Raw genomic sequence first — 24,650 nt, 5'->3', positions numbered from 1 at the left:
CCACCACGCCTGGCTAATTTTTGTATTTTTAGTAGAGACGGGGTTTCACCATGTTGACAGGCTGGTCTCCAACTCCTGACCTCAAATAATCCTCCTGCCATGGCCTCCCAAAGTGTTGAGATTACAGTCTTGAGCCACTGTGCCTAGCCAATACTCCTAGTAATGGTTTGAACAGGGGACGTGAGTTCTTGAGAACAGTGACCACAGTGGTGCATTTTTCCCCCTGCACATAACGTACAGCACTCTGCCATAGTGCCAAGCACTTTATGCTCCTAAAATTTCTGTTGCATTGTTGTTTGAATGAATAAATGCGTCTTTTAAAAGTGATTGCAGAAGTTGCAGCATTAAGAAATAAAGAGGGGGGACTAGTAAAAATGCATTTTGATAGAGATGGTGAGAAAGGCTGGCTTTAAAAGACACATGGGACTTTTACTAGACAGGCGCTTTGACCAGCTAAGCAACAGGGGTCGCCTCGTGTGTGCTTTTAGAATGTAGCAATCACTGGCACACAGGGAAGGATTATTAGATGAGGTGAGAAGATGGCAAGCCCTGATTGGCTGGAAGCAGATGCATTCTGGTAGCTGATTGGTCCCACAGGTAGCGTGAAGCTTGTCACGTCGTCAGGTTCCCAGCATTCAACCGGAGCCTTCTGTGGAGAGCTCGGAGCCTTCTGTGGAGAGGTCCAAGCCTTCAGCGGAGCCCCAGACGAGCCAAAGCCCACCTTCTCCTTGGCCTGAGCTGTCTTGAAGATGAGTAAGAGTGAGTTTGGGAGCTATGGCAGCATTTCTGCTTACGGTGGAGCGAGTGGAGGCAGTGACCAACCATCTGAGAGAGGTGCAGCTCCTGCTATTAAGACCCAAAGACCTAGGGTCCGAATCCAGGACATCGTACCGTGTAATGTGAACCAGCTGCTCAGCTCTGCTGTGTTGGACACTGTGTTCAAGGTTAGGGGAATTACAGTTTCCCAGGTCTCCATCGTGGGGGTAATCAGAGGGGCAGAGAAGGCTTCAAATCACATTTGTTACAAAATTGATGATATGACCGCGAAGCCAATCGAGGCCCGACAGTGGTTTGGTAGAGAGAAAGTCAAGCAGCTGACTCCACTGTCAGTCGGACTGTATGTCAAAGTGTTTGGTATCCTCAAATGTCCAGCGGGAACGAAGATCCTTGAAGTATTGAAAATTCATGTCCTCGAGGACATGAATGAATTCACCGTGCATATTCTGGAATCGGTCAATGCACACATGATGCTGGATAAAGCCTGTGGTGATACCGCTGTAGAAAGTGTGCCTGTGTCTGCGTCAGAAGTGGATGATGCTGGGGATGATGATGAGAGTCGCCGCAATTTCATCCGGTGCGAAGTGCTGCGTTTGATTCACGAGTGCCCTAGTCTGGAAGGGAGGAGCATCCATGAGCTCCAGGCTCAGCTCTGCGACCTTAGCATCCAGGCCATCAAGGAAGTGATTGATTATCTGACCCTCGAGGGCCACATCTATCCCACTGTGGATTGGGAGCATTTTAAGTCTGCTGATTGAGGCAGGGAAACCATCCTTTTATTTTCTGAAGACCCTTGCATCCAGCTGTGAGTAATTTTGACCTGTTGACTTTTTAGGAAGAAAAAAAAAAACAAAAAAAAAAACTGGCATTCTTCAGGAACTTGCTGCTTTTCCAACTGCTTTGAACTTTTCTTTTTTTCTAGCTATATTTGAAGCTCAGAGAGAGATGGTGATGGATAAAATGACTGAACTCTTTGTAGGATTTACTAGGAAGCTAATGGAAACATGGTGATTTTGGGAGAAGAAAAAGTACAGAAAATGTTGAAATTTATTATTTAATTGTGTTCGAGCTTCTTTTTCCAAAATATCTATGTACTGGGAAAAAATAGTTGCAGTCAGGGAGCCAGCTAAGAGACAAAAAAAAAAAAAAAAAAAGTATTGCTTGTTTTTATGTTAGACTTATTTTCCATGTTTAGATTTAGCTTATTATAGTGATATTGTTATCTCTTGCTCAATATAATATTTAGTATTTGATTAATTCAAATGAGCTAAAGATACTAATTTGTGAATTCTAATGCTCAGTTTATTGTGTGATTTGCTGTTTTTACTATGAATTTATGTTTTCTTAAAATAAGATTATACTGTGTTTAAATAAGTCATTTTCGCCAGGTTATCTTTGAATATAGTTTTTTAATGTGGGTAAGTTTAATGATTATTTCAAATATGATGTGGTATTTGATGAAATTACAGTTTCTGGTAGTTGTATGGTAAATGGATGCCAGAGTTTCTGTAAGTTTGATGTGCTGGTATGCTATGTATTTTACTAAATGCTCCGTTTTATGTATAACAGGGTATTTTTTAGGAGGTTAGGGAAACAAGTCATAGGAATATGAAACTTACTGAGTTTGACACAGCCTTATTCGAATGTTTTATTAAATAGTTTTACAAAATCTTAACTTTCCTTTGTGATTTTTTTCTAAGTATATTTGAAAAAGCCTTTTTGTTTTATATCCTTGAGGATAGTTTTAATTGTCCAGAATTTTTTCTTTTCTATATATTATACCAAGAACATATGCTATAACCTAGCTCTAATAATACATTTTAGTGTAGATTATATAAATTATGTGAGACCTTTAAATAAAATTGACCATTAATGAAAACCCTCAGTTACATATACACCAAAGATGGTATCTTTCAAGATGCTGAACCTTTTACATTAGAGGAAAGAAAAAATATATACTTTTGAATTAATATATTTTATATAATATATATATTCATATATCATATATATTTAGACAGAAGGGAAGAACATTATTTAATTGAACATGAAAACTGCAAAAAAAATCTCTTAAATGGAGCTTTGCTAGTAATCCATACTTTCAGGAAAACTCAGAAAATGGCTTCTGTCAGTGGCCATTAGAAAAACTTACCATCAATTCTTGCTTAAGCTTTATGATGCTTTCTGTACACTTGAATTTAAGGCAGAAGACCAACCTCTCCCCCATCCTCTGAGGGGAAATATCCTCTATCTGTGTTCCTTGGGGTTCTTTTAGGTTTTTAAAATTACTCCCCCCAACCCTTATTCTTCTGAATAGAATCATGTGCTTTAGTGGATTCTGCAGCAGGTAAGAGATAGCAGTGGAAAAATAGTAAGCAGGTCTAGATATAATGTCAGTGGAAATCAAACATTTTTAGGCACAACACAAACATTGGATTGTTTTATACCTGCATATTTAGTCCAGCAGATTTTTAAAGTTCATTTTCAATACCCATGTGGCATGCATACTTTTTCAATTTTGTTTAGACTGGGAATGACTTGGCCAATATCCCCTTTCTCCGAGGTCCTGCCCTGATTGTTAGCCACACCTTTTGAGGATAATATGCAAGTCGTGGGGACATACTGTTGACTATTTTGGGCAGGGACATTTAAGCCTGAGGAACCTGAAAAACATAATTGAGGTTTTTTCCTATGGCTCACAGGAATATATGTATGTATTTATATTGAGGTTGATTCTAAATTAACAATGAATAAATATATTTGAAAATGTTTTCAAGGCCAATATAATAATCTTACTATGGTCATAATTATTAGTGATTATTTTGTTACTTTTACCTACTAAATTTAGTAATATTTGGAGTAGAAGCTGAAAAACTTAAATTCTTATATTTTTTCAATTTCTGTTTACTTTTTGTAACAGAAATTTCAAAAAGGTAACTACCAAGAATTATATTTGTTCATGAAATCTTTAGTGAGTTCCTATTATATGCATTTAAGTGTTAACTTTAATTTTGATAAGCTTACATTTAATTGACTTCTGAAATGCTTATTAAAACTATCCCATCTCTACCAAAATACAAAAAAAATAAAAAAAATAAAAACAAGCGTGGCGTCATGTACCTGTAGTCCCTGCTACTGGGGAGGCTGAGGCAGGGGAATCGCTTGAACCCGGGAGGCAGAGGTTGCTGTGAGCCAAGATTGTGCCACTGCACTCCAGGTTGGTGACAGAGTAAGACTCAGTCTCAAAAAAAAAAAAAAAAAAGTAATTGTTAACATTTTAACATTTCTGTAGTATTATCGCCCAAGTGCTGTTCTGAGAGTGGGAGTTGTGTGTGTGTGTGTGTGTGTGTGTGTGTGTGTGTGTGTGTGTGTGAGAGAGAGAGAGAGAGAGAGAGAGAGAGAGATCCCTGTGATGCCTAGATTATATTTTCAGCTTATATTTCTCTCTTGAAATTGAAATTTTTTTTTAAAACTGAGATTCTATTTCCAAATGTCTTCTTGGATGGTGTATAGGCATTTTAAATACATTAACAAATAGTAATGAAAAATTACGCGTGTGTGTATATGTTTTATATATATATATATATATATATGTACAGATATATATGGTAGTATGTGTATGGCATTTACCACCCCTATGCAATGTTGTAGTACCTTGAAATATACATATACAACCAGGATAACAGTATTAGTATTGTTCCTATTTTATAGACAAACTTGAGGCTCAGAGAGGTTAAGTAATTTGCTACATGTTAAAGTTGCATGGCCAGCAAGTGTCACTGTTAACATTTAAACACAGGCTGTGTATGTCTAGAGCCTGAGCCCTTAACAACTACTTTGTACAGTGTCACAATAAGGAGAGTCTATTAAAAATAGTATTCTTTCACTTTTGTTAGTATTCTTTCACTGTTACCACATACAATTAAAAGTTGTCTGATTTAAAAGAAAAACTATGAAAACTTTCAGCAAAAAGTATAGAAGATAAAACACCTTTTTACTCATCTATCAGCTTAAGAGACAAAACATATTTTGTTGTTATAGAGAACTTAGTTGAATAACTTAGATGATTTTTTTTATGACACAATACCATTTGGGACTGTATTTTCATTGATTTGAAAGATCATCTGAAATTCTACATTTTCTTAAAAATCTGTGCTTGTATTTTTTGAAATATAATGTCTCAAGAATATGTATTAGTACATTGAAAAGCCCATTTTTTTCCTGATCACATAGCTGTGTGTAAATTGGGACTTCTTTGCCCTATACATTGTGGATGATACTTCTAGTAATTCTAACACCATCTGTATGATGTTTATTCCAATTTGCCATCATGTGATAGATTAAGAAAACAATTTTTTAACATTAAGAGTTAATTTGCTTTGGCAATACCTTAAATTAGAGAGGTTCAATAAATTGCGCTTAATACTATGTGGTTTGTTTTTACATATCATGTAGATAATCTTATAAAGGAATAACAAAACTAAATTCCTCTTGTCCATATGGGGCTTATACATATGGAGCTTACATTCCAGTACAGGAATTCAGACAAAATTTTTTAAAGGTGTATATAAAATGTCAGGTTGGGGTATGAGCTGAGGAGTAGATGTTGCTACTTTATATTAGATGATCAGTGAAAGCCTCCCTGACTTTAATGACATTTGCACGGAAGTGTGGCAGTAAGTTATGTTCACTGGAAGAGTAATGTTTTTAGAAACAGAAAACAGCAACAGCAAATACCAAAGATGGGAGCATGCTTGGCATGTTCTAGGAATGTCAAGGAGGCTAGCATGCTGGATAATGTAGAGCCTTATCCACCATTCAGAGGACTTTGGCTTTTACCTTGAGTGAGCTGGGACACTCTTAGAGAGTTTTGAGGAATTGAATGGCATGAGGTGACCTACATTTTTAAAGAATAGCCCTGGGTGGAAGCAGGGAGAACATGTTGTACACTACAGTAAGGGAGCTAGAAATATCACAGGAATTCTAGGGATAACTGTGTAGCTGTGCCTCATGGAGGTTGGTATGGAAGGTTATTTGACATCCCAAGGTAGTCTAAAACCTAGTTATTTTTGTCATGGGCCTCTTTCAACTCAACTGTAGAAATTCATGATCTATCACCCGGATGTTCCAGTTTTAATTCGTGAATCAGTTTATTTTCCTGATATTTATTGCCTGACCTTTCTATTGCCCTGTTCACATTTCTAATGAGGAGATTCTGGTCCCCATTTGTTTCTGCTTGGGGAAAGCTTTTCATGTCAGGCCACCTCAGTTAGCAGGCCAACTTAAGTGCTTATCATACTGTGGGTCAGGTGCCCATTCCTAACCAAGTCAGTTTGCCCTTTGTGAGGGAGAGAGGCAGGACAATGCATAGTGTCTTATATAAAAGAAATCCCTGAAATTAAACTGGAATTATTGAATATTATTATTTAGTTTCCTAGGGTTTCCGTAAGAATTACCACTAACTGGGTGGTTTAAAACCACTAAAATGTATTCTTTCACAGTTCAGGCAACCTGAACTATAGATGCTAGAGAGCTCCATCCAAAGGCTCTAGGGGAGGATTTTTCCTTGCCTCTTCCAGCTTCTGGCATCCCTTGACTTGTGGCAGCATGAATACTAATCTCTGCCTTTATGGTCACATGGCCTTCTCTGCATATCCTTTCTGCCTCTTATAGGGACATTCTAATTGGATTTAGGGCCCACCCTACTCCAGTAGTATATAGTGTTATCTCGATCCTTACCTTAATTATGTCTACAAAGACCCTATTTCCAAATAAGGTCATCTTCTGAGGTTCTAGGTAGATAGTATTCAACCTACTATAATTATTCTAGGAAAACTTATCCTTGAAACCATTGAAATAACCAAAATAAGCTAAATTCTGTCTAGGTAATTAGGTCAGAGTATCCAAGAAATCATTTAGTAGGTTTATATCCTTAATTAAATTAAATGTTGTTAGCTTTGTTCCCTTTAAAAAACAAAATTTTCTGTTGTGTTGAATTCTGAGAAGTAGCCTGTTATACTGATGGTGGCAGCAGCCCATCTGGAGCAGCCACTATGGGGATTTAAGCTACTACAGCTGGGGAGGCGCAGCCAGGGCTACATACTCCAGGGAGCCCCACCCCCTACTGAGTTGGTGGGTGTAGGAGCCCTGCGCTCTGCTCCCAGGTGCAGCTGCCACCACTCAGCCTCAGCTCCAGACCTGGGCATCTCTGTGCTCTCCAGGGCCCTGGAAGTCCCTCGGCCCCTGCAGGCTCAGAAGTGCCAGCTCCTTCTCTCTGGCTTCTCTCTACTCCCTGCAGCTGATTTCGAAGCAAAGTTGTGGCTGAGCCTGGGCACTGTTGCAACCTGTCTGGGTGTGCACACTCTTGGGGTGGTGCCGACATGCTAGATACCACCTCAGGCCCCTCTGGACTTTGGGTGCAAATGAGCATGGGAAGGAGGCTGAGGAGGTGCTGAGGGCAACTCAGAATGGGCCTGCAGGTGTCCCTTGGCACAAACAGCCTGGGCACTGTGGAGGACGTGTTGATGGTGGCAGGAGGCAGGCAGGCTCCTTGGTGGAAAGGGGCAGGTCCCAGGTGAAACCCCACCTTCAAGCTAGGGACAACCTGAAGCCTGGGGTCCAGGCTGCCAGTTCTGGGTAGAGTCCACCACCAGGAGTGAGAACTTACGATGCTTTTTCTAGGTCTGCCTATGTACCAGTCAACACATACTTCCTCCCTTCTGAGCCCATGAAAATCCCTGGGTTCTGCTAGACTCACACAGATGTTCGGACTACCAGCTGTGGGTAGCAGCTACCCAATTCAGGTCTCCTCAACATTTCCGGACGAACTGCCCATGGAAAGGAGCTACCCACTGTTGGTCTTCTCTCTGCTGAGAGCTGGACACTCTTTGGGACGACCTGCCTGTGGACAGGAGCCACTCACTGCGAGTCTCCTCCTCCTCTCTGCTGAGAGCTGGACACTGGTCAGGAAGACCAGCCTGCAGAAAGGAGCTACCCACTTTAGGTTTCCTGAGAGCTGTTCTGTCACTCATTGAAGCTCCTCTTTGACTTGCTCACCCTCCAGTTGTCCATATGCTTCATTCTTCCTTGTCTGGGACAAGAACTCCAGACCTGCTGAATGGCAGGACTGAAAGAGCTATAACACAAACGGGGCTGAAACATGCTCCCCTGCTCACCACTTTGTGGGTGACAAGAAGGAGATAGCTGCAGCCCTTGGGGGATCCCAGACCTGAGGGTTCCCTAAGCAAGGGCTGTGACACTTCTTTGGGGCTCTGCGGTTCTTGGTGTTGCCAAGTTTCTGGGTGCCGCCACTTTCCCCTTGTGCAAATGTGTGTGCCTGCATTGGAAACCACATGTGATATATCTACTCCAGCCTCAGCCTTGCTCTGAGCTGGCACTTGTGCCAGCACCAGGAGCTGCCCACTTGGCACCTGTGCCGGTATCTGAAGCTGCTGATCCGGCCACAGCATGTGGGGTGCCTGCCTGTGCACAGTGGCCAGACTGCATGCTCACTTGCCCACACACCCTTCGTCGCTCTGTGCCTGTCTTGCCCTTGGCAGGTTGGGGATCTGGGCTGGTAGCATGAGCTGAGCGCAGCTTGCCAGGCCAAGCGGGCGGAATAAGTCCAGAGGGCGCAAACAATACTCAGGTCGAAGGTGCCACTGGCCACAGAGGTTTCTAGCTGGCAAAGTGACACCCCAGGATCCTGTGACAGTATGATAATTTTCATACTAATTTTTGGTCACTCCTCTGTAGCGACCTTGGTCTAGTCAGTGGACCTCTTTGTACCTCATTTTCTTCATATGTAAATGGGCTTGGAGCCTTCCAGCTCTAAATCTCTATGTTCTATATTCTCTTTTGCCTAGTTTCAATCCTCTTACCTTTGCTATTGGAACTGCATTAGTGTTTAGAAATTATTTTGAAAAATGAGAATAATGTTCCTCAGTAAGACTAGAGGATTTCCTAATGTTCCATTATTTTTGTATTTATAAATGTATTTAACCACCCCCAGACATATATTTATAATTTCCTTCAAATACGGATGAAAGCAGTTTCTGAAATCTGTTGCATAACTGTTTTTCAAACCTGGTGTTCATTAGAACCCAGACTGTTTTCCTCTCCTGGGTAATTCTCCTCCCCACCACAGTTTTAACTGGTTTCTTTTTGTTCAGCCCCTCGTAAAATTAAAAAAAAAATCATATAATTAAGTGCACACACATACGTACATATACATACTAACAGTTTTACCACATATTCTCAAAGCAGTCATTTTGGAATATTAAATTGAGTCATGAATTCCACATTCACATGGTTTTTAATCACTCAGATGATAAAGGCTTTAAGAAAGTCATTTCAGTATGTTATTTTCTGCTAAAGCAAATACTTAAAAATCCCTTTTATAAGCCATCATTAACTGGTCCTATTTCAAATCACTCTGTTACTGTACATTCCCTCAACACTTATTTTTTACTATATACATTTACCTGTTCCTGTTTATAATAGTTTCATGCATGCATGTCTCTTTTTCTCATTTAGATTTTAGTCTTCTCTGGGGAAGGGACCCTGTTGCCCTCCTATTTGTCTCATGATGGCTGGTACTTTGTAATTTATATATACTAATGTGTGATTTGATGTGGTTATTGACCCACCATCAATAACAACCTATGCTTCTCCAACAGTGAGAATGAATTTGCATTAATCTGGCACTATTTTGTGGCCATGCATTTTCAGCTGTAATCAGAAAAAGAATGAAGCTAACTTCTTCCACATAAGAATTAAACCTTGGTTTGAATCATATTCACAGTCTATAGACAACATAGCATGCTTTACACAATATCCTTGTTCCAATTGCATGGTGAATTAATGAAATTGAATGTTTACAACTCTGTTTAACACTCTAAAAATTCATGTGCTTTGACTATGAAATAAATCCCAATCTGCCATCATAAATTGCAGTAGACTTTGCACATACCATGGTGTATGTGTGATTTAGAATGAGGACTATGTTATTTAGAGATTTTTGTTCATATTTCTTTACTAAAGTTTATGAAAGGAAGCAGTTCCTGCTAAGAAATGACCAGTGAGTTTGGACAATTTTATTCCCAGCCAATTCATTGCAAGATGTATAGGTATTTTGGCAATACATTTTATAAAGATCCAAAGAAATATGTAGCAATAGATCATTGTCACTAAGGTTTCTCAGCACATGACAAAAACAGCAAATAGTGATTTGAAGAATAGTATCACAGAATTGTGATTGCCTAGAATTCTTTTTAGAGTTGTTGCTGAAATTGCCTCAAAGCTTTAGGGATATTTTACCTAGGAAAATAGGAAAATTGGTTTTTTTCACTAGGAAATTGGTTTTTCTGTTTGGTTGGGAGCCACTTATCTGCCAAACTCATGGCACAGTGTCTGTGTTCACATCCTATGATGATAGCTTCCTCAGCCAATGTTTCCAAGACAGTGAAAACATAAAATATCTTTTCGAGTTGACACATGTGCAGTTATTTGCATTACCTCAGGAGTATTTGTTTTTATTTGGTGCTATCTTACTTCCCTTTAGATTTCAACATATTTTTCTAGTGTATTAACAAATGTGCATTTTAACATAATCATTATAATGAAAACAGATGCATCTTGACAGCAATACAAATTAGGACTAGAAAGCACTTTCAGAATTATAGGTCTTAATAACTATTTAAACAACCTGTATTAAACTTATTAAAAGCTTGGCAAAGCAACCAACAGTACTTAGAAAACTAATATAAAGGTAGGTACAGATCAATACTCTTAGAACATTTTGCAGGGGACTATGAAAGATGGAATAATAAGGACACTTTTTACAATGTAGAAATTGAACTACTTAAAATTGTGAACACATCTCATAAAGCAGCATTATGTATGGTATTAGTAAAGCAGTTTTTAAAAAATATGGGCATTTTGTATTTTTTTGCTTTAACTTTCAAATTCATAAATCATCTTAGAATACCATTAGTACATTTATGCATAGAATAGAAAATAGTAAAGTCCTTACAGATGTCAGTTTATATGCCTTTTGTTAAAATCTTGGTCAGCAATTCAAATTCGTATCAAGTATATTCAAGCTCATTTCACTAAGTTGGTACCATAAATATTAAGTGACCTGGAATTTTTAATTATATACTGTTAGCGTCAAAACATAATTCTGACATCAGCACATCCAGTGGTATTAACTCTTAATAGAAGCAAAGTGATTTCTGTGTCATATATTAGACACAGTAAATACTGACCCAAGTTTTTAAAGTATTATTAGGAGAAAATGTTATAGGTATTAGGATAAATAGTGGCTCTGTGTTGGATTTATTTTATTACTATGTAAGCTCCACCAAGGCAATATATTTTCTCATTTAAATATTGTGTTTTTAACTAGAAAGCCAATTTTTATATAATAATCATTTAAAATAATTAGAAGCATGTAACTGGTCATATAAAGGTATATATAATCTAGCAGCAGAATCTAGGCACACTGACTAAATGGATTTCTTAGTAGAAGGCTAACTTCTCTCTTAAAACACTTATCTGCATTTTCTGTATATTCAGAATTAGTCTTGGGAAGAAAATGCATATAAATATGTCATCTGAAATATTTTTATTTCAAGTTATATTAACTAATTTAACTAAAGGTCTTGGGTGCACACTAGAGTTTTAATACTTCTCTCATTTTGAGAATATTACAAAAGCAGTTGCAGCATAAAATAAAAGAAGATATCCCACTTCTATAAGACCAGGGTAAAAATGCAAGCTCCAATTAAATGAGGAAAGAAGGCGGAACTTTTCAAAAAACCTAGGACAATGTCAGGTAACGATTTGAATATAAAGTAGATTCAAGTTTCTTTGTGTGGAGTGGAGAAGGGTGTGGGGGTGTCATCTTTCAGGTGAACAGCTCTGTCTCTCAATAGAAGTCTCTCAATAAAAAGTATTGAGAGACATAGCTGTTACCTGATAAATGACATTGCATCTTTTATTTTATTTTTTTGATTGTTGTTTGTTTTTCAGGAGGGTCATTCTTCCTAATTCTGAATTCATTTCTGAACTCATTTTATTTTGTGGTTCTTTAAATGAGAAATCTCAGACCACGGTAGAATGAGTCCTTGATAGTTTTCCATAAAGTACGGAGGATTTCTATGAATGTCCATTTCCTGCATGGAGCCAAAAAGTGAAAAAATCAAGGTTATGATATTTCTACAATGACCAGGAGTAATAGTACTGGAATGTAGCTTTCTAGTAATCTAACCTGCTACCAAGGTGTACTTGAGATATGTGCCTGAGGCTTTCCCCTTGGACTATCTATCATCTCAGCTGCACTTTTGATAGAAGTTGGATAGCTGACAACTCACAATCGAGATGCCAGCTAGCACCTGGAGTGCAAGTAGTCTGTATGGTTGATTGAAAGAAGATCCATGTGCACTAGATAACAGTATTTGCTCTATGACCCCAGCTGTTAGACTGGTGTTAGATAATGGACAGCTAATTTGGGGACATTTCCCACCTGGTCAGCAAAGCTGTAAGTGTATAGCTTCTCACACCAGGCAGTTTAAACCTGGAATCTTCGTTAAGATGGAATCCATGAAGGCAGAATATAAAAACATAATCTTATAGTACTTCTAAAAACTAAAACATCTTCAAGTGAGGCAGTTAGTGGCCTCTCATATGAATATGAATTTCAAGCCTTCATATACCCGGAATCAACCTACTTGTATTTGTTAGGTCAGTTCTGCAGCCTCCAGTGTTATTGAAACTATGCAGCTTGACTCTAATTTTATTTTGGAGGATACTACCTGAGTACTGAGTACTGCTATAGTTGTTTTTTGTTTTTTTTTTTTTTCTTTTATGTGGTACCATAGTTTCTTTGATACCAGCTTCCAAAAGAATTTCCTGAAGATCATATCTTAAATTGGTGCATTCAACATTTATTCATCAAAACATATTGAAGATTGGAGTGCTGTAAACAGATTTTTTTAAATTGAGTTATAAATTTCCATATGTGAATTAATATCTGTCAAAGAATATCTTGAAATGGATCCAGCACTAAAACTATATGAATTTTTCTTCGGTATAGAAAATGCTTAAGAATTCTACGGTACCTTTCAGGTTCCCATTATGAGCATTGATTAAAATGGCATAATACTTTAAGTGTAAGTGGTATGGGACATCAAGCTGGGGGTGTTCTCTGACCTTGTGATATATTTCCATATCTTCAAAAACTTTATTTGCTCATCATTGCTTTCTCCTGGGAATAGAATGCAGGATGTGCTGTGGTGATAGGTTATTACATGGGTTTATCATTAATTTTGGTTTATGCTACTATTTTTGTGTAGTTTACAAATTATAATAAGGATTTACGTGTTCAATTCATGTGTCTTAATTTGCTAATGACCATAGTTTTATTCAAGTATTCACCTTACTGCATTTTACAACTCTTTTAAATGTGCTTAGAAAGTTGGAATAATAAAAGTTAAGAATAAATCACTATAGAGGAGTTCATTTGAGGAGCAAGAACAATTGCATATACAGACTAGTTTTTCTTTTTTCTTGTTGTTTTTTTTTGTTTGTTTTGAGATGGAGTCTGGCTGTGTTGCCCAGGCTGGAGTGTGGTGGCGCAATCTTAGCTCACTGTAAACTCTGCCTCCTGGGTTCAAGCAATTCTCTTGCCTCAGCCTTCCGAGTAGCTGGGATTACAGGCACGTGCCACCACACCTGGCTAACTTTTTGTATTTTTAGTAGAGATGGGGTTTCACCATGTTGGCCAGACTGTTCTCAAACTCCTGACCTCAGGTAATACACCTGCCTTGGCCTCCCAAAGTGTTGGGATTACAGGCATGAGCCACTACGCCCGGCCCAGATTGGTTTTTCAAATATGTGACTGTAAAGTTCTGAATCATATTGATATGAAGGATGTTAGATAAATGTGAATTATCAAATAGCACTGTGGAGCTATAAGCACTGTGCTGGACACATACTGCAGAGGTATATATAAGCATCATGTTGAATTTGTTAATCTGTAAACTCACAGATGATTCAGGATCACTTAATAGTGTTCAACTATTTTAAAAAATAATCCTCAGTATATTATTTGTCTTAGAACTCTCATGCATGCATTCAAGATCTTGGCTCTGATCCTTGTGTGTATGATTTGGCATCATCTTTGATACTCCTCATATGTCACATTTGCTCATTTTTTTCATTTGTGATGTCTAACCAGCTTTTACATTTCCATTGCCAATATTCTAGCTCAGGCCTGACTCCATTTGGAGACAAAAATTGATAGAGGAAGTGATTGGTCTGGCAAAACAAGATTACTGGGATTATTGAAAATTCACTACAACCAAAGTGAATAAGGTAAAGTTCAAAGGGATAATGAAGTCAAGGATGTTAGTAGGAAGCAACCCTGTAATGACTGACCAATGTCTTTCATGTTGGGTATGGAAGTAAGTAAGGGTTACCAAGGACTGTTATTCCCAAATGAAAGGCAAGTGGCTTCGTTTTTTAAAACTGCTTTCTAATATTTTTGTAGTATTTTACATCAGGTCAAATAGCAACTAATAGTTACTCAATTTTTTGAAGTGGGTGTTTACAGGTATGTATATAATTGACATGCCTATAGCCTATAGTCATAAATTGCAATATGATAGAGCTCAGTATTTTGTCCATTGGTACATGGAAAACAGAAAGAAAGCATATTTTTGGACATATCTGATGTTTTTATTATCTAGAGTATCCCTTGCTCTGAAGATGCAACCCAAAATGAATAATTAAAAAGATGAAAACCACCTCATTGGTATTGTTTTTACTTCTACATATACCCATTGATGGTATTTTTAATATATTTTAACTTTTATCCAATATTTGTTCATGAAAGTAAAATAGCTAAAATCTTGTAACCTCTAATTAATGATTTTTATATTGTTAATAATATAGCTTTACAAGAGCTTCTGAAAGAACCACTACAAATAGAAAGGAACAACCAGTATCAGCCTTTCTAAAAAATGCCAAAAAATAAAGAACATCAACATAATCAAGAAATTGCATCAATTAACTGGCAAAACAGCCAGCCAACATTAAATGACAGCATCAAACTCATATATATTGATATTAATTCTAAATTTAAATTGACTGAATCCCCCAATCCAAAGACACAGACAGGCAAAAAAAGCCAAGACCCATTGGTATGCTACATCCAGATCCATCTTACATGCAAGGATACGCAAAGACTCAAAACAAAGGGATGGAGAAAAATTTACCAACCAAATGGAGAGCAAAAATAAATAAATAGAAAGTAGGAGTTGCAATTTTTGCTGATAAAATACACTTCAAAGCAACAAAGATCAAAAGAAGCAAAGAAGGATATTACATAAAAGGATCAATGTAACAAGAAGAGCTAAAGATCCCAAATATATATTCACCCAATACAAAAATACCCAGATATATAAGACTTATAAAGAGACTTGGACTCCCACACAATAATAGTGTGAGACTTAACAGATCAATGAGACAGAAAGTTAACATCGATATTCAGGACTTGAACTCAGATCCGGAACAAGTAGACTTAATTAACATTCATAGAACTCTCCACTTTAAATACACAAAACATACACTCTTATCAGTACTACATCACACGTATTTACAGGTTTAAATGAAATATTGGTTGGCTGCCTGTTAATTATTTTCTTCCTGTCTCTATTATTAAACATAATTACAGGCATACCCATTTTTAGACTGCATTTTAGCCCGGGCAATAAAGCAACACCCCTGTTCTCTCTCCCTCTTCCTCTTCCTCTTTCTTCCTTTCCTTTATTCTTTTTTTTTTCTTTTTCTTTTCTTTTTTTTAATTCTTTTTCTTTCTTTCTCTCTTTCTTCAAAATAATAATAATAATAATAATATAGCTTAATGGGAGGTATTTAAGAATTGAGAAGTACTGGATTGTTTTACTATTAAGAAGCTCTGTGTCCTAAGACAAGTCACTAACCTTCTTTAGTTTCTTCATCTACAAAATGGAGTAACTTATTTTATTTCACAACCAGAAAAGCTACTCTTACTGGTGTGTGTTCTTTCATGGAGGTTTGTTTATAAATGAAGAAAAATCCATGTTGTTAATTAAAATTGTCTGTTGGTTTTGGCTTTTAGCTGTTCCAATTGAATAGAAAGTTTGTTATTTTGAATAAGGCCAAAGTTATTTCAGCAATTAAGACATGCTTTCTTTAAAAGGCATTTATATGTTTGGAAAGATTTAACAAATATAAATGCGTATATTTTAGGTGTAGCTGTATTTCTAGATTTTTCTGAAAATAGGGACAAGCCAGGTTGACTATAACAGAAGGCTGATATCTTAGGGACTTTATACCGCATTTAGCCCCACAATTTTTTGTTTGCATGTCATGTATATATTTGTTACAGTGTTGTTATTGCTTTAAATGGTTTATATCACTATGATATAAGAAAAATAATAGCAGATTTGGCTTATTTTGTTTTGGATAAAAGTCATAAGTTGTTTAGTGGGGGATTATTAAGTATTTTAAACAGTTGTATTTATGTTGGTCAAAGGATACAAAATTTCATTTAAACAGAAGGTGTAAGTTCAAGAGATTTATTGTACATCATGGTGACCATAGTTAATAACAACATATTGTATACCTGAAAATTGCTAAGAGAGGAGATTTTTAAAAAAATTATTATTTTAAAAATTTCAATAGTTTTGGGGGTACAGGTGGCTTTTGGGTACATAGATGAATTCTATAGTGTTGAATTCTGAGATTTTACTGCACCTATCACCCCAGCAGTGTATATTGTACCCAACATGTAGTCTTTTATCTCTCACCCATCTCCCAACCTCCCCACACCTACTTTGAATAATGACGGTATTTTGATGGGAATAGAAATGAATTTATAGATTGCTTTTGGTAGCATGATCATTTTCACAATATTGGTTCTACCCTTTCATGAGCATGGGGTGTGTTTCGAAGTGTTTGTGTCATCTAAGATTTCTTTCAGCAGTGTTTCGTAGTTTTACAGCTATTGCAAAGAGGGTCGAGTTCTTCATTTGACTCTCCACTTGGTGCCCCTGATTTGTGTACGTTGATTTTGTAACCTGAAACTTTACTGAATTCATTTATCAGATCTTGGCACCTTTTGGATGAGTCTTTAGGATTTTCTTAGTATACGATCATATCATCAGCAAACAGACAGTTTGATTTCCTCTTTTCCAATTTTGATGTTCTTTATTTCTTTCTGTTGCCTGATTGGTGTGGCTGGTGCTTCCAGTACTATGTTAAATAGAAATGGTAAAAAGTGGGCATTTTTGTCTTGTTCCAGTTATCAGGGGGATCACTTTCAACTTTTCCCCATTCAGTATGATGTTGACTTTGGTTTTATCATATATGGCTTTTATTACTTTGAGGGAAGTTCCTTCTGTGCCTAGTTTCTTGAGGATTTTTATCAGAAAGCAATGGTGGATTTTATCAAATGCTCTTTCTGCATCTATTGAGATCATATGGGTTTTGTTTTTAATTCTGTTCATGTGATTTACCATATCTGTTGACTTGCTTATGCTAAACCATTCTTGCATCCCTGGGAAGAAACCCACTTGATCATGATATATTATGTTTTTGATGTGCTGTTGGATTCAGTTGGCTAGTATTTTGTTGGGGGGCTTTGCATCGATGTTTATCAGGGATATTGGTCTACAGTTTTCTTTTTGTTATGTGCTTTTCTAGTTTTGGTATTAGGGTGATACTGGATTCATAGAAAAATTTAGAGAGGATTCCCTCTTTTGGAATAGTTTCAGTAGGATTGGTACAAATTTTTCTTTGAATGTCTGGTAGAATTCAGTTGTGAGTCCATCAGGTCCTGGACTTTTTCTTGTTGACAATTTTTTTTTATTACTTATTCTATTTCTTTGCTTGTTATTGGCCTGTTCAGAGTTTCTATTTCGCTCTGATTTAATCTAGAAGGGCTGTATGTTTCCAGGAATTTATCCATTTCCTCTAGATTTTCTAGTTTACGTGTGTAAAGGTGTTCATAGCAGTCTTGAATGATCTTTTATATTTCTGTGGTATCAATTATAATGTCTCCAGTTTCATTTCTAATTGAGGTTATTTGGATCTTCTCTTTCCTTGATTAATCTTGCTAATGGTCTATCAATTTTGTTTATCTTTTCAAAGAACCAGCTTTTTGTTTCATTTATCTTTTGTATTTTGTTGTTGTTGTGTGAATTTCATTTGGTTCTGCTCTGATCTTTGCTATTTCTTTTCTTCTTCTAGCTTTGGGTTTTGTTTGTTCTTTTTTTAATTTTTTTTTGAGACAAGTTCACCGAGGCTGGAGTGCAGTGGTGGAATCTCGGCTCAGTGCTGCAACCTCCACCTCCCAGGTTCAAGCAATTCTCATGCCTCAGCTTCCCGAATAGGCAGAACTACAGGAATACACCACAATGCCTAGCTAATTTTTGTATTTTTAGTAGAGACAGGTTTCGCCATGTTGTCGAGATTGGTCTCAAACTCCTGGCCTCAAGTGATCTGCTCGCCTCGGCCTCCAAAAGTTCTGGGATTACAGGTGTGAGCTACTGTGCCCAGTAGCTCGTTTGTTCTTGTTTCTCTAGTTCCTTGAGATGTGACATTAGGTTGCCAATTTGTGCTCTTTCAGACTTTTTGATACAGACATTTAGCACTGTAAACTTTCCTCTTAGCACTGCTTTTCCTGTATACCAGAGGTTTTGATAACTTGTGTCACTAGTACCATTCTTTTCAAATAATTTTTAAATTTCCATCTTGGTTTCATTGTTAACCCAAAAATCATTCAGGAGCAGACTAATTTCCATGTATTTGTATAGCTTTGAGAGTTCCTTTTGCAGTTGATTTCCAGTTTTATTCCATTGTGTTCTGAGTAGATGCTTGATATGATTTTGAGTTTCTTAAATTTATTGAAACTTGTTTTGTGCCCTATCAGATGGTCTATCTTGGAGAATATTCCATGTGCTGATGAGAAGAATGTATATTATGCAGTTGTTCAGAAGAATGTTCTGTAAATTTCTGTTAAGTGCATTTGTTCTAGGATGCAGTTTGTGTCCATTGTTTCTTTATTGACTTTCTGTCTTGATGGTCCATCTAGTGCTGTCAGTGGAATATTGATGTCTCCCACTCACTGTGTTGCTGTCTATTTCATTTCTTAGGTCTAGTAGTAATAGTTTCATAAATTTGGGAGCTCTATTGTTAGGTGCATGTAGATGTAGGATTGTAGTATCTTCTTGTTGGTCCTAAGAGAGGAGATTTTTAGGTGTTCTTATAACAAATAAAATCAAGTATATGAGGTAATTCCTAGGTTAATTACTTTGATTTACTCATTTCACAGTGTATGCATGTGTCAAAATGTCATGTTGTACAGTATATACAGTTTTTGTCAATAAAAATAAATATAAATTAAAAAACACATTTAACCATGGTTAAGAATGTACGTGCACACTGAAAAACATATAATCGCCCCAGTATCTTTCTCAGTGTTAGGATAAATGGATTTTAAAATATTATATATAAACAAACCAGAAAAGACTAAAGCAATTCTCATTACAGATAACATTCTCAGGAAAAATAACATTTGGACTTGCTAAAACGTTTTTGACATCTACAGTGAGGACCCAAGAAAATGATTTTCTCTTTAGATGTGGTTGCAGTTGTCTTGTGCTAAAAATATCTGTAAACATTAAATTTCTTTGATCTTTGTCTATGTAGCTATCACCCTCTGTAAGGAGTCTTTAATTATATGTTTTTGGCACTGCACCTGGTAGGTGAGAAGGACTGTTGCATTTCTGTTGCTCACTCATCAAATAGCAATTACCCTTCAACTCTCCTTACCCTTGTACCATAAAAAAAAAATTCATTTAATTTCTCTGCTGCCCACCAGAATCAGATAGTATAACATACAAATTTGTTTAGGAAAAAAGAATATGTGTGCGTTGGTATATGCTAATGCCTCTATGTTTCTTCATTGCATTCAAATAACTTCCTACTTACTTTATTCATGACATAAACTCGATGTCAGCTCTGTTTCATTTGTAGGGCTTATAGATTGGGAATGTGATTTTTTTGGAGTAAGTTTATTTTAACAAAATTCCAGTAAACTAAAAGAAGTTGGACGTCCTGTGGTGTGTGTGATAGAATTTACCTGTATTGCTTATCTTAGGAAAATAAACCAAAACATTTTTCTCATGGAAGTTAACATTTTATTTTGACTGGTCATTTTACTAAGAAAGCATCTTTAGTAAGTGTCCTAACATAATTATATCTACTAGTTCAAACACGTGAAGAAGATATAAAATGTGAGTCGCCTTTAATTGAATATTTGGGATATTCTTTCTCTTTGTTTCCCCTATTAACTGTAGATTGAAGAGTATATTTTCATTGCCATTCAAATTTTCTCCTAATTTTTCCCCATCATTACTTTGGAGCAAGATGTTCCCTTATACTTTTACAACAATAATGTTTAAAGGAAGGTGGGGAGGAAAATAGTCTTTATTGTTAGCCTGTTAGGCATTCAGATAGATTTGGGCATAAGCCATTTCTTAGACTATCTCCAAAGTAACTTAGGCAGCTTACAAAATTGATTTTAATGAATAAAGAAGTTTTATCTCTTTAAGAGAGTGTTTACTTAAACTATTGCCTTCAAGAGATTTTTGTGTTTAACTAGAGCATTTAAACTTGTTTTGTAAATAAGAGGAATTTGTCTTTATGTAATATAAACAACTAGAAAGAATGCACATTTCCTACTTTATAAGGAATTCCTAAAAATGGATGAGTGGCATGAAACAGAGTAGGATTTTTGCAGTGAGACTGACAGAATAAATGCAGCCAGAAAGAAAGATGCAATGTCTTCTTTGGTGTTTCTAAGGAAATTGTAATCTATCACAACACCAAAGTCAAAACCACTCAGAGGTAGAGGTGGTAAACTGACGCATTTAACCTTTCTATGAGTCACATGAAATAAATGATCAGTGACTGTCAAGCTTCAATGGTTTATGCACAAATGTCTGGAAATGGCAGTGTTACGTCAAATATATATTTTATAATTGGTCAGAGATATCTCATGCATTAATCTATGGTGAATAGCTTCCAAGGACATTCAAATGCCCAAAGCTATTGTGTTTGCTTTCATGTAGAGAAACCTGAGTGGACATATATGTTTTTATGGATCTAAGACCAAGTCAGTTGTAGTGTATACAAATCCATGTCTATATTATACATGTTTATATATTTTTAGTGGGTATACATATTTACAGTGGGACTATCTATCATGTTTATTTAGCTGAACAAATTTTCCTTTAAAGATGCAGAAAATACTAAGATTTTCTTGGTTACTCTTTATTCAGATTGATCCATGGACTGAATGCATGATACTGTTTATGTTGGGCTACATACTGGTTTTAATCACACGGAATTCTTTTTCTTTCCATAAGTGTATACAACTAAGATTTGATTTCAGTTGCATTAAAAAACATTACATTAGCAATATTGGTATTAAAATGAGATGTCTTCATGTAAAAAAAAAAAAGCCAAAAACCCACCACTCAAGATAATACTTAAAGTCTCCTCAACCCTTTGAATTAGTTGTTTCACATGTTATAATTTTACCAACTTTCTGAATTCCCCCAAGAAACTCTGAACTATCATTCATTTTATTTGATGTTTCAGTGATTCAGGTTGTAGTTTGAGATTACACATGGGAATAGAACACCATTAGAGGGAAATAAAATCCTTTGTACAGAACACATAACCCTCTATACTAGCCTTTAGCACTGCACAAACAGTGATAAAGGGATGACATGACTAATATTGGACTCCCTCACATGAGACCAATTGCCTTTACAGCTTATGGGATTTGGTATAGAAGTTTCTAATTTTAGCTTTAACCCTTTTGAAAGATAGGTGTTAATCTGGATAATCTAATCATAGATGGACATGTAGTCAGTATTTTCTATTTTATCTGCATTGTATATAGCATACTGAACTCATCTGTTCATTATACCTTTGGTTTTCCATTATATTTAAGTGAAATATGACTAAATAATTCAGTCTGAATCTCCACTTTATGGGAGAAAGGTTGAGGCTTTGGGAAACCGTGAAATGTTGTCCTTTATAAGAATCTGTGAGGCAGCACAATCTTATTCCCTCCTTCAGTAGGTACATTTCTAGAAAAATTTCCTCGTTTTGCTTTTCCCTGAAGAGCTAGAGAGGGGAGAATCTTGCTTTCTCTTAGAGTTAGGGTTAATTGAATCTTCTGATACCTTCACTAAATGTAAGATTTTCTTTCCTTTGATCATGCTGATCAGTGTAAGTGGGTCCTTTAAAAATAATGACTTCAAAAGTTCTAAAGGCTGGGGATAGGTTTCTATTTTAAAACATAAATATATTTTTGATATAATTCTGTCAGGATTATACATGAACTAAAAATTCTCTCCCCCTCACCATTATAATTTCCATGTCTATTCTGATGTGAATTGGCCAGTACTAAATACAATTAGAATTAAGTATACACAAAGTTGAATAGTGACCATTCAAAACACATGAGGTAATATGAGTACCAAATATTTAGATTATGAAGTCTTTTTTAAAAAAGATTTTTAGAAATGGAGTTCTACTATGTTGCCCCATCTGGCCTCAAACTCTTGGGCTCAAATGATCCCTCTCTTTGAGTCTCACGAATAGCTGAGATGGCAGGCATGACACTGTGCCCAAGTCTTATTTTTCAACAAATCAATAGATTGTTTAGTATAATTTTAGTCTTCTGCATGTTTTTTAAAAATTAATGTAATGTTCATTAAGTGATTAAAAGTCACGTTAATACTGTGGAAAAGGATGCTTTAATTTGTGCCTAAAATTCACACTACAGTTTGGACTAGAAGATTCAAACAACATTCAAATTTTTGGTTTTAACATTTTCAAAAATATCTTCATAATGACTTCATTATGAAGATAATGAATGTTATATATATATATAATTTATGTGATGTTATATATATATATTATTTCATTTAATAGTCACAGTGAATTCATGGGGTAAAGGTACTATTCTCATCTTTATTTTGAAAATAAGCTTAGAATATTTAAGTAAATTATCAAAAGTAATACAGCTAGAATATGTAGAGATGACATTAGAACCTAGATCTGTTTTCCTCTAAAGCTTATGCATTTAGCCATGCCGCTGTGTGGCCCCACAACATAATCCATGGATGGATGGTGGAATATTTTCTTGATTTTGGGGTAAACTTGGAAAAAAGTCTTTAATTTTTAGCTTCTTGAGCAGTGTAATAGATGTTAGCCTCCCTAATAGATACAGCCAAACCTTTTATATGTAAGGTTGGAAAATGCTATCTCACTGTGATTCAGACCTCTTGTTCCCAATGTAAGCTTCCCAGCTTCCTTTTCGGCCTTCAGATATAATCTTGGCTTCCGGCTCACTCAAACATTAATCTTCTTGACTGGTCTATTGTTTTTGTTTGGGTGGTTCGTTTGTTCCACTTGGTCTACTGACATGTGACCACAAATGTCAGCTTGGATGTGTAGCATATTAAGACAGTTCTTTAACTTAGGTAACTTAATAACAAAATCACCAATATGTTAATACCTTAAAAAGTGAGATTATGGACTACGTAGCCCATTAAAAAAAGAAAGTATAAGCTACATTTTGGTCCTATTCTTTCTGATAAGCTACCTTACCTAAATCTTGACTGAAAATTTTAGTTGAAGTCTCCAGTTATCTTTCCTTAACAGTATTTGGTAGATTTCTTATGATGTTCAGGACTTCAAAAACAATAAAAGCATTGATTGAAAATTACTTATCCTATCTCAATAAATGAACCAAGGTGTTAAATAATGAAACATGTGTTCGTATGTCTTGGCATAGATAGATAGATACAAACTGTTCTGTAACACCACTAATTCTCTGTCAGTGAGGTATTGGAGCTATTAGCCTAAATGTTACAGAAAATCATGTACTGGTCCTGTTTTAATAATTTCTAAGGATGTGGTTGAAATAAGCATGGGCTTAGGAGTCAGATATGGATTTGAGGCCTAGAACTGCTACTTACTTTTTGAGTGATGTTTAGGAAGTTACTTAACTAGTTTGCTTCTTAGTTTCTTTACCCAGAAAGAATTTTCAGAATGGCTTAACTTAAAAAGACTGACAAGGATTTGGGGCAATTAGAACTGTGATATTTTGCTGAAGGAGTGCCAAATGAAATAGCCACTTTGGAATGCAGTTTCTAAACAGTTAAATATATACTTCCCATAATATCCAGCTATTCCACTCCTAGGTATTTTTTTTTTTAACAGAAATGAAAGCATACTTATACAGATACTTATATGTGAATGTTTGTATCAGCTTTATTCATAATCATCAAAACCTGGAGACAACTGAAATGCTCATCAACTAATGAATAGATAAACAAATTGTGGTATATTCATGCAGTAACAAGGAATGGAATACTAATACATGTAATGAAATGGTTGAATATCATAATATTGATGTTAAGTGAAAGAAGCCAGACACAAAATTTGAAAGCTATACAATTCTGTTTGTAATGATATTCTGGCAAGAGCAAAACTGTAGGAACTCAAATCAGTTAAGTAGTTGCCAGGATGCTGGGAGTAGGGAAAAGGGATTGAATGCTAAGGGGAATGAGGCAGTATTTTAGGATGATGGAAATGTTTTATATCTTATTTTTATTGGTGGTTATATGACTATACATTTTTTAAATGTTTAAATTTTACTATATGTAAATCATACCTCAGTAAAGAGGAGACAAAAAGTAACTCATGTTTTGGGGTGGTTATGAAAATTATAAAAAATCACTCTC

At 36.0% G+C, this 24,650-nt stretch overlaps 2 protein-coding genes across 10 annotated transcripts in view; both read left to right on the top strand.

Annotated features, from left to right (window-relative positions):
* The window catches only part of DIAPH2 (diaphanous related formin 2), a 914,924-nt gene that overhangs the window by 198,568 nt on the left and 691,706 nt on the right, over positions 1–24,650 (top strand). The gene's annotated exons all lie outside the window — the stretch shown is intronic.
* RPA4 (replication protein A4) lies at positions 43–3,569 on the top strand. Its single transcript, XM_017548569.2, has one exon. The coding sequence runs from the start codon at positions 750–752 to the stop codon at positions 1,533–1,535; it is 786 nt and encodes a 261-aa protein (XP_017404058.1). The 5' UTR covers positions 43–749; the 3' UTR covers positions 1,536–3,569.

This window comes from Cebus imitator, unplaced genomic scaffold (genome assembly GCF_001604975.1).
Source record: "Cebus imitator isolate Cc_AM_T3 unplaced genomic scaffold, Cebus_imitator-1.0 Scaffold210, whole genome shotgun sequence".
Classification (NCBI taxonomy): Eukaryota; Metazoa; Chordata; class Mammalia; order Primates; family Cebidae; genus Cebus; species Cebus imitator.
The sequence above is the reverse complement of the archived record's forward strand: the minus strand, read 5'-3'. Positions and strand labels throughout refer to the sequence as shown.

Coding starts and splice junctions, on each gene's coding strand:
- RPA4 (XM_017548569.2), top strand. CDS start 750: ATGAGTAAGAGTGAGTTTGGGAGCTATGGCAGCATTTCTGCTTACGGT.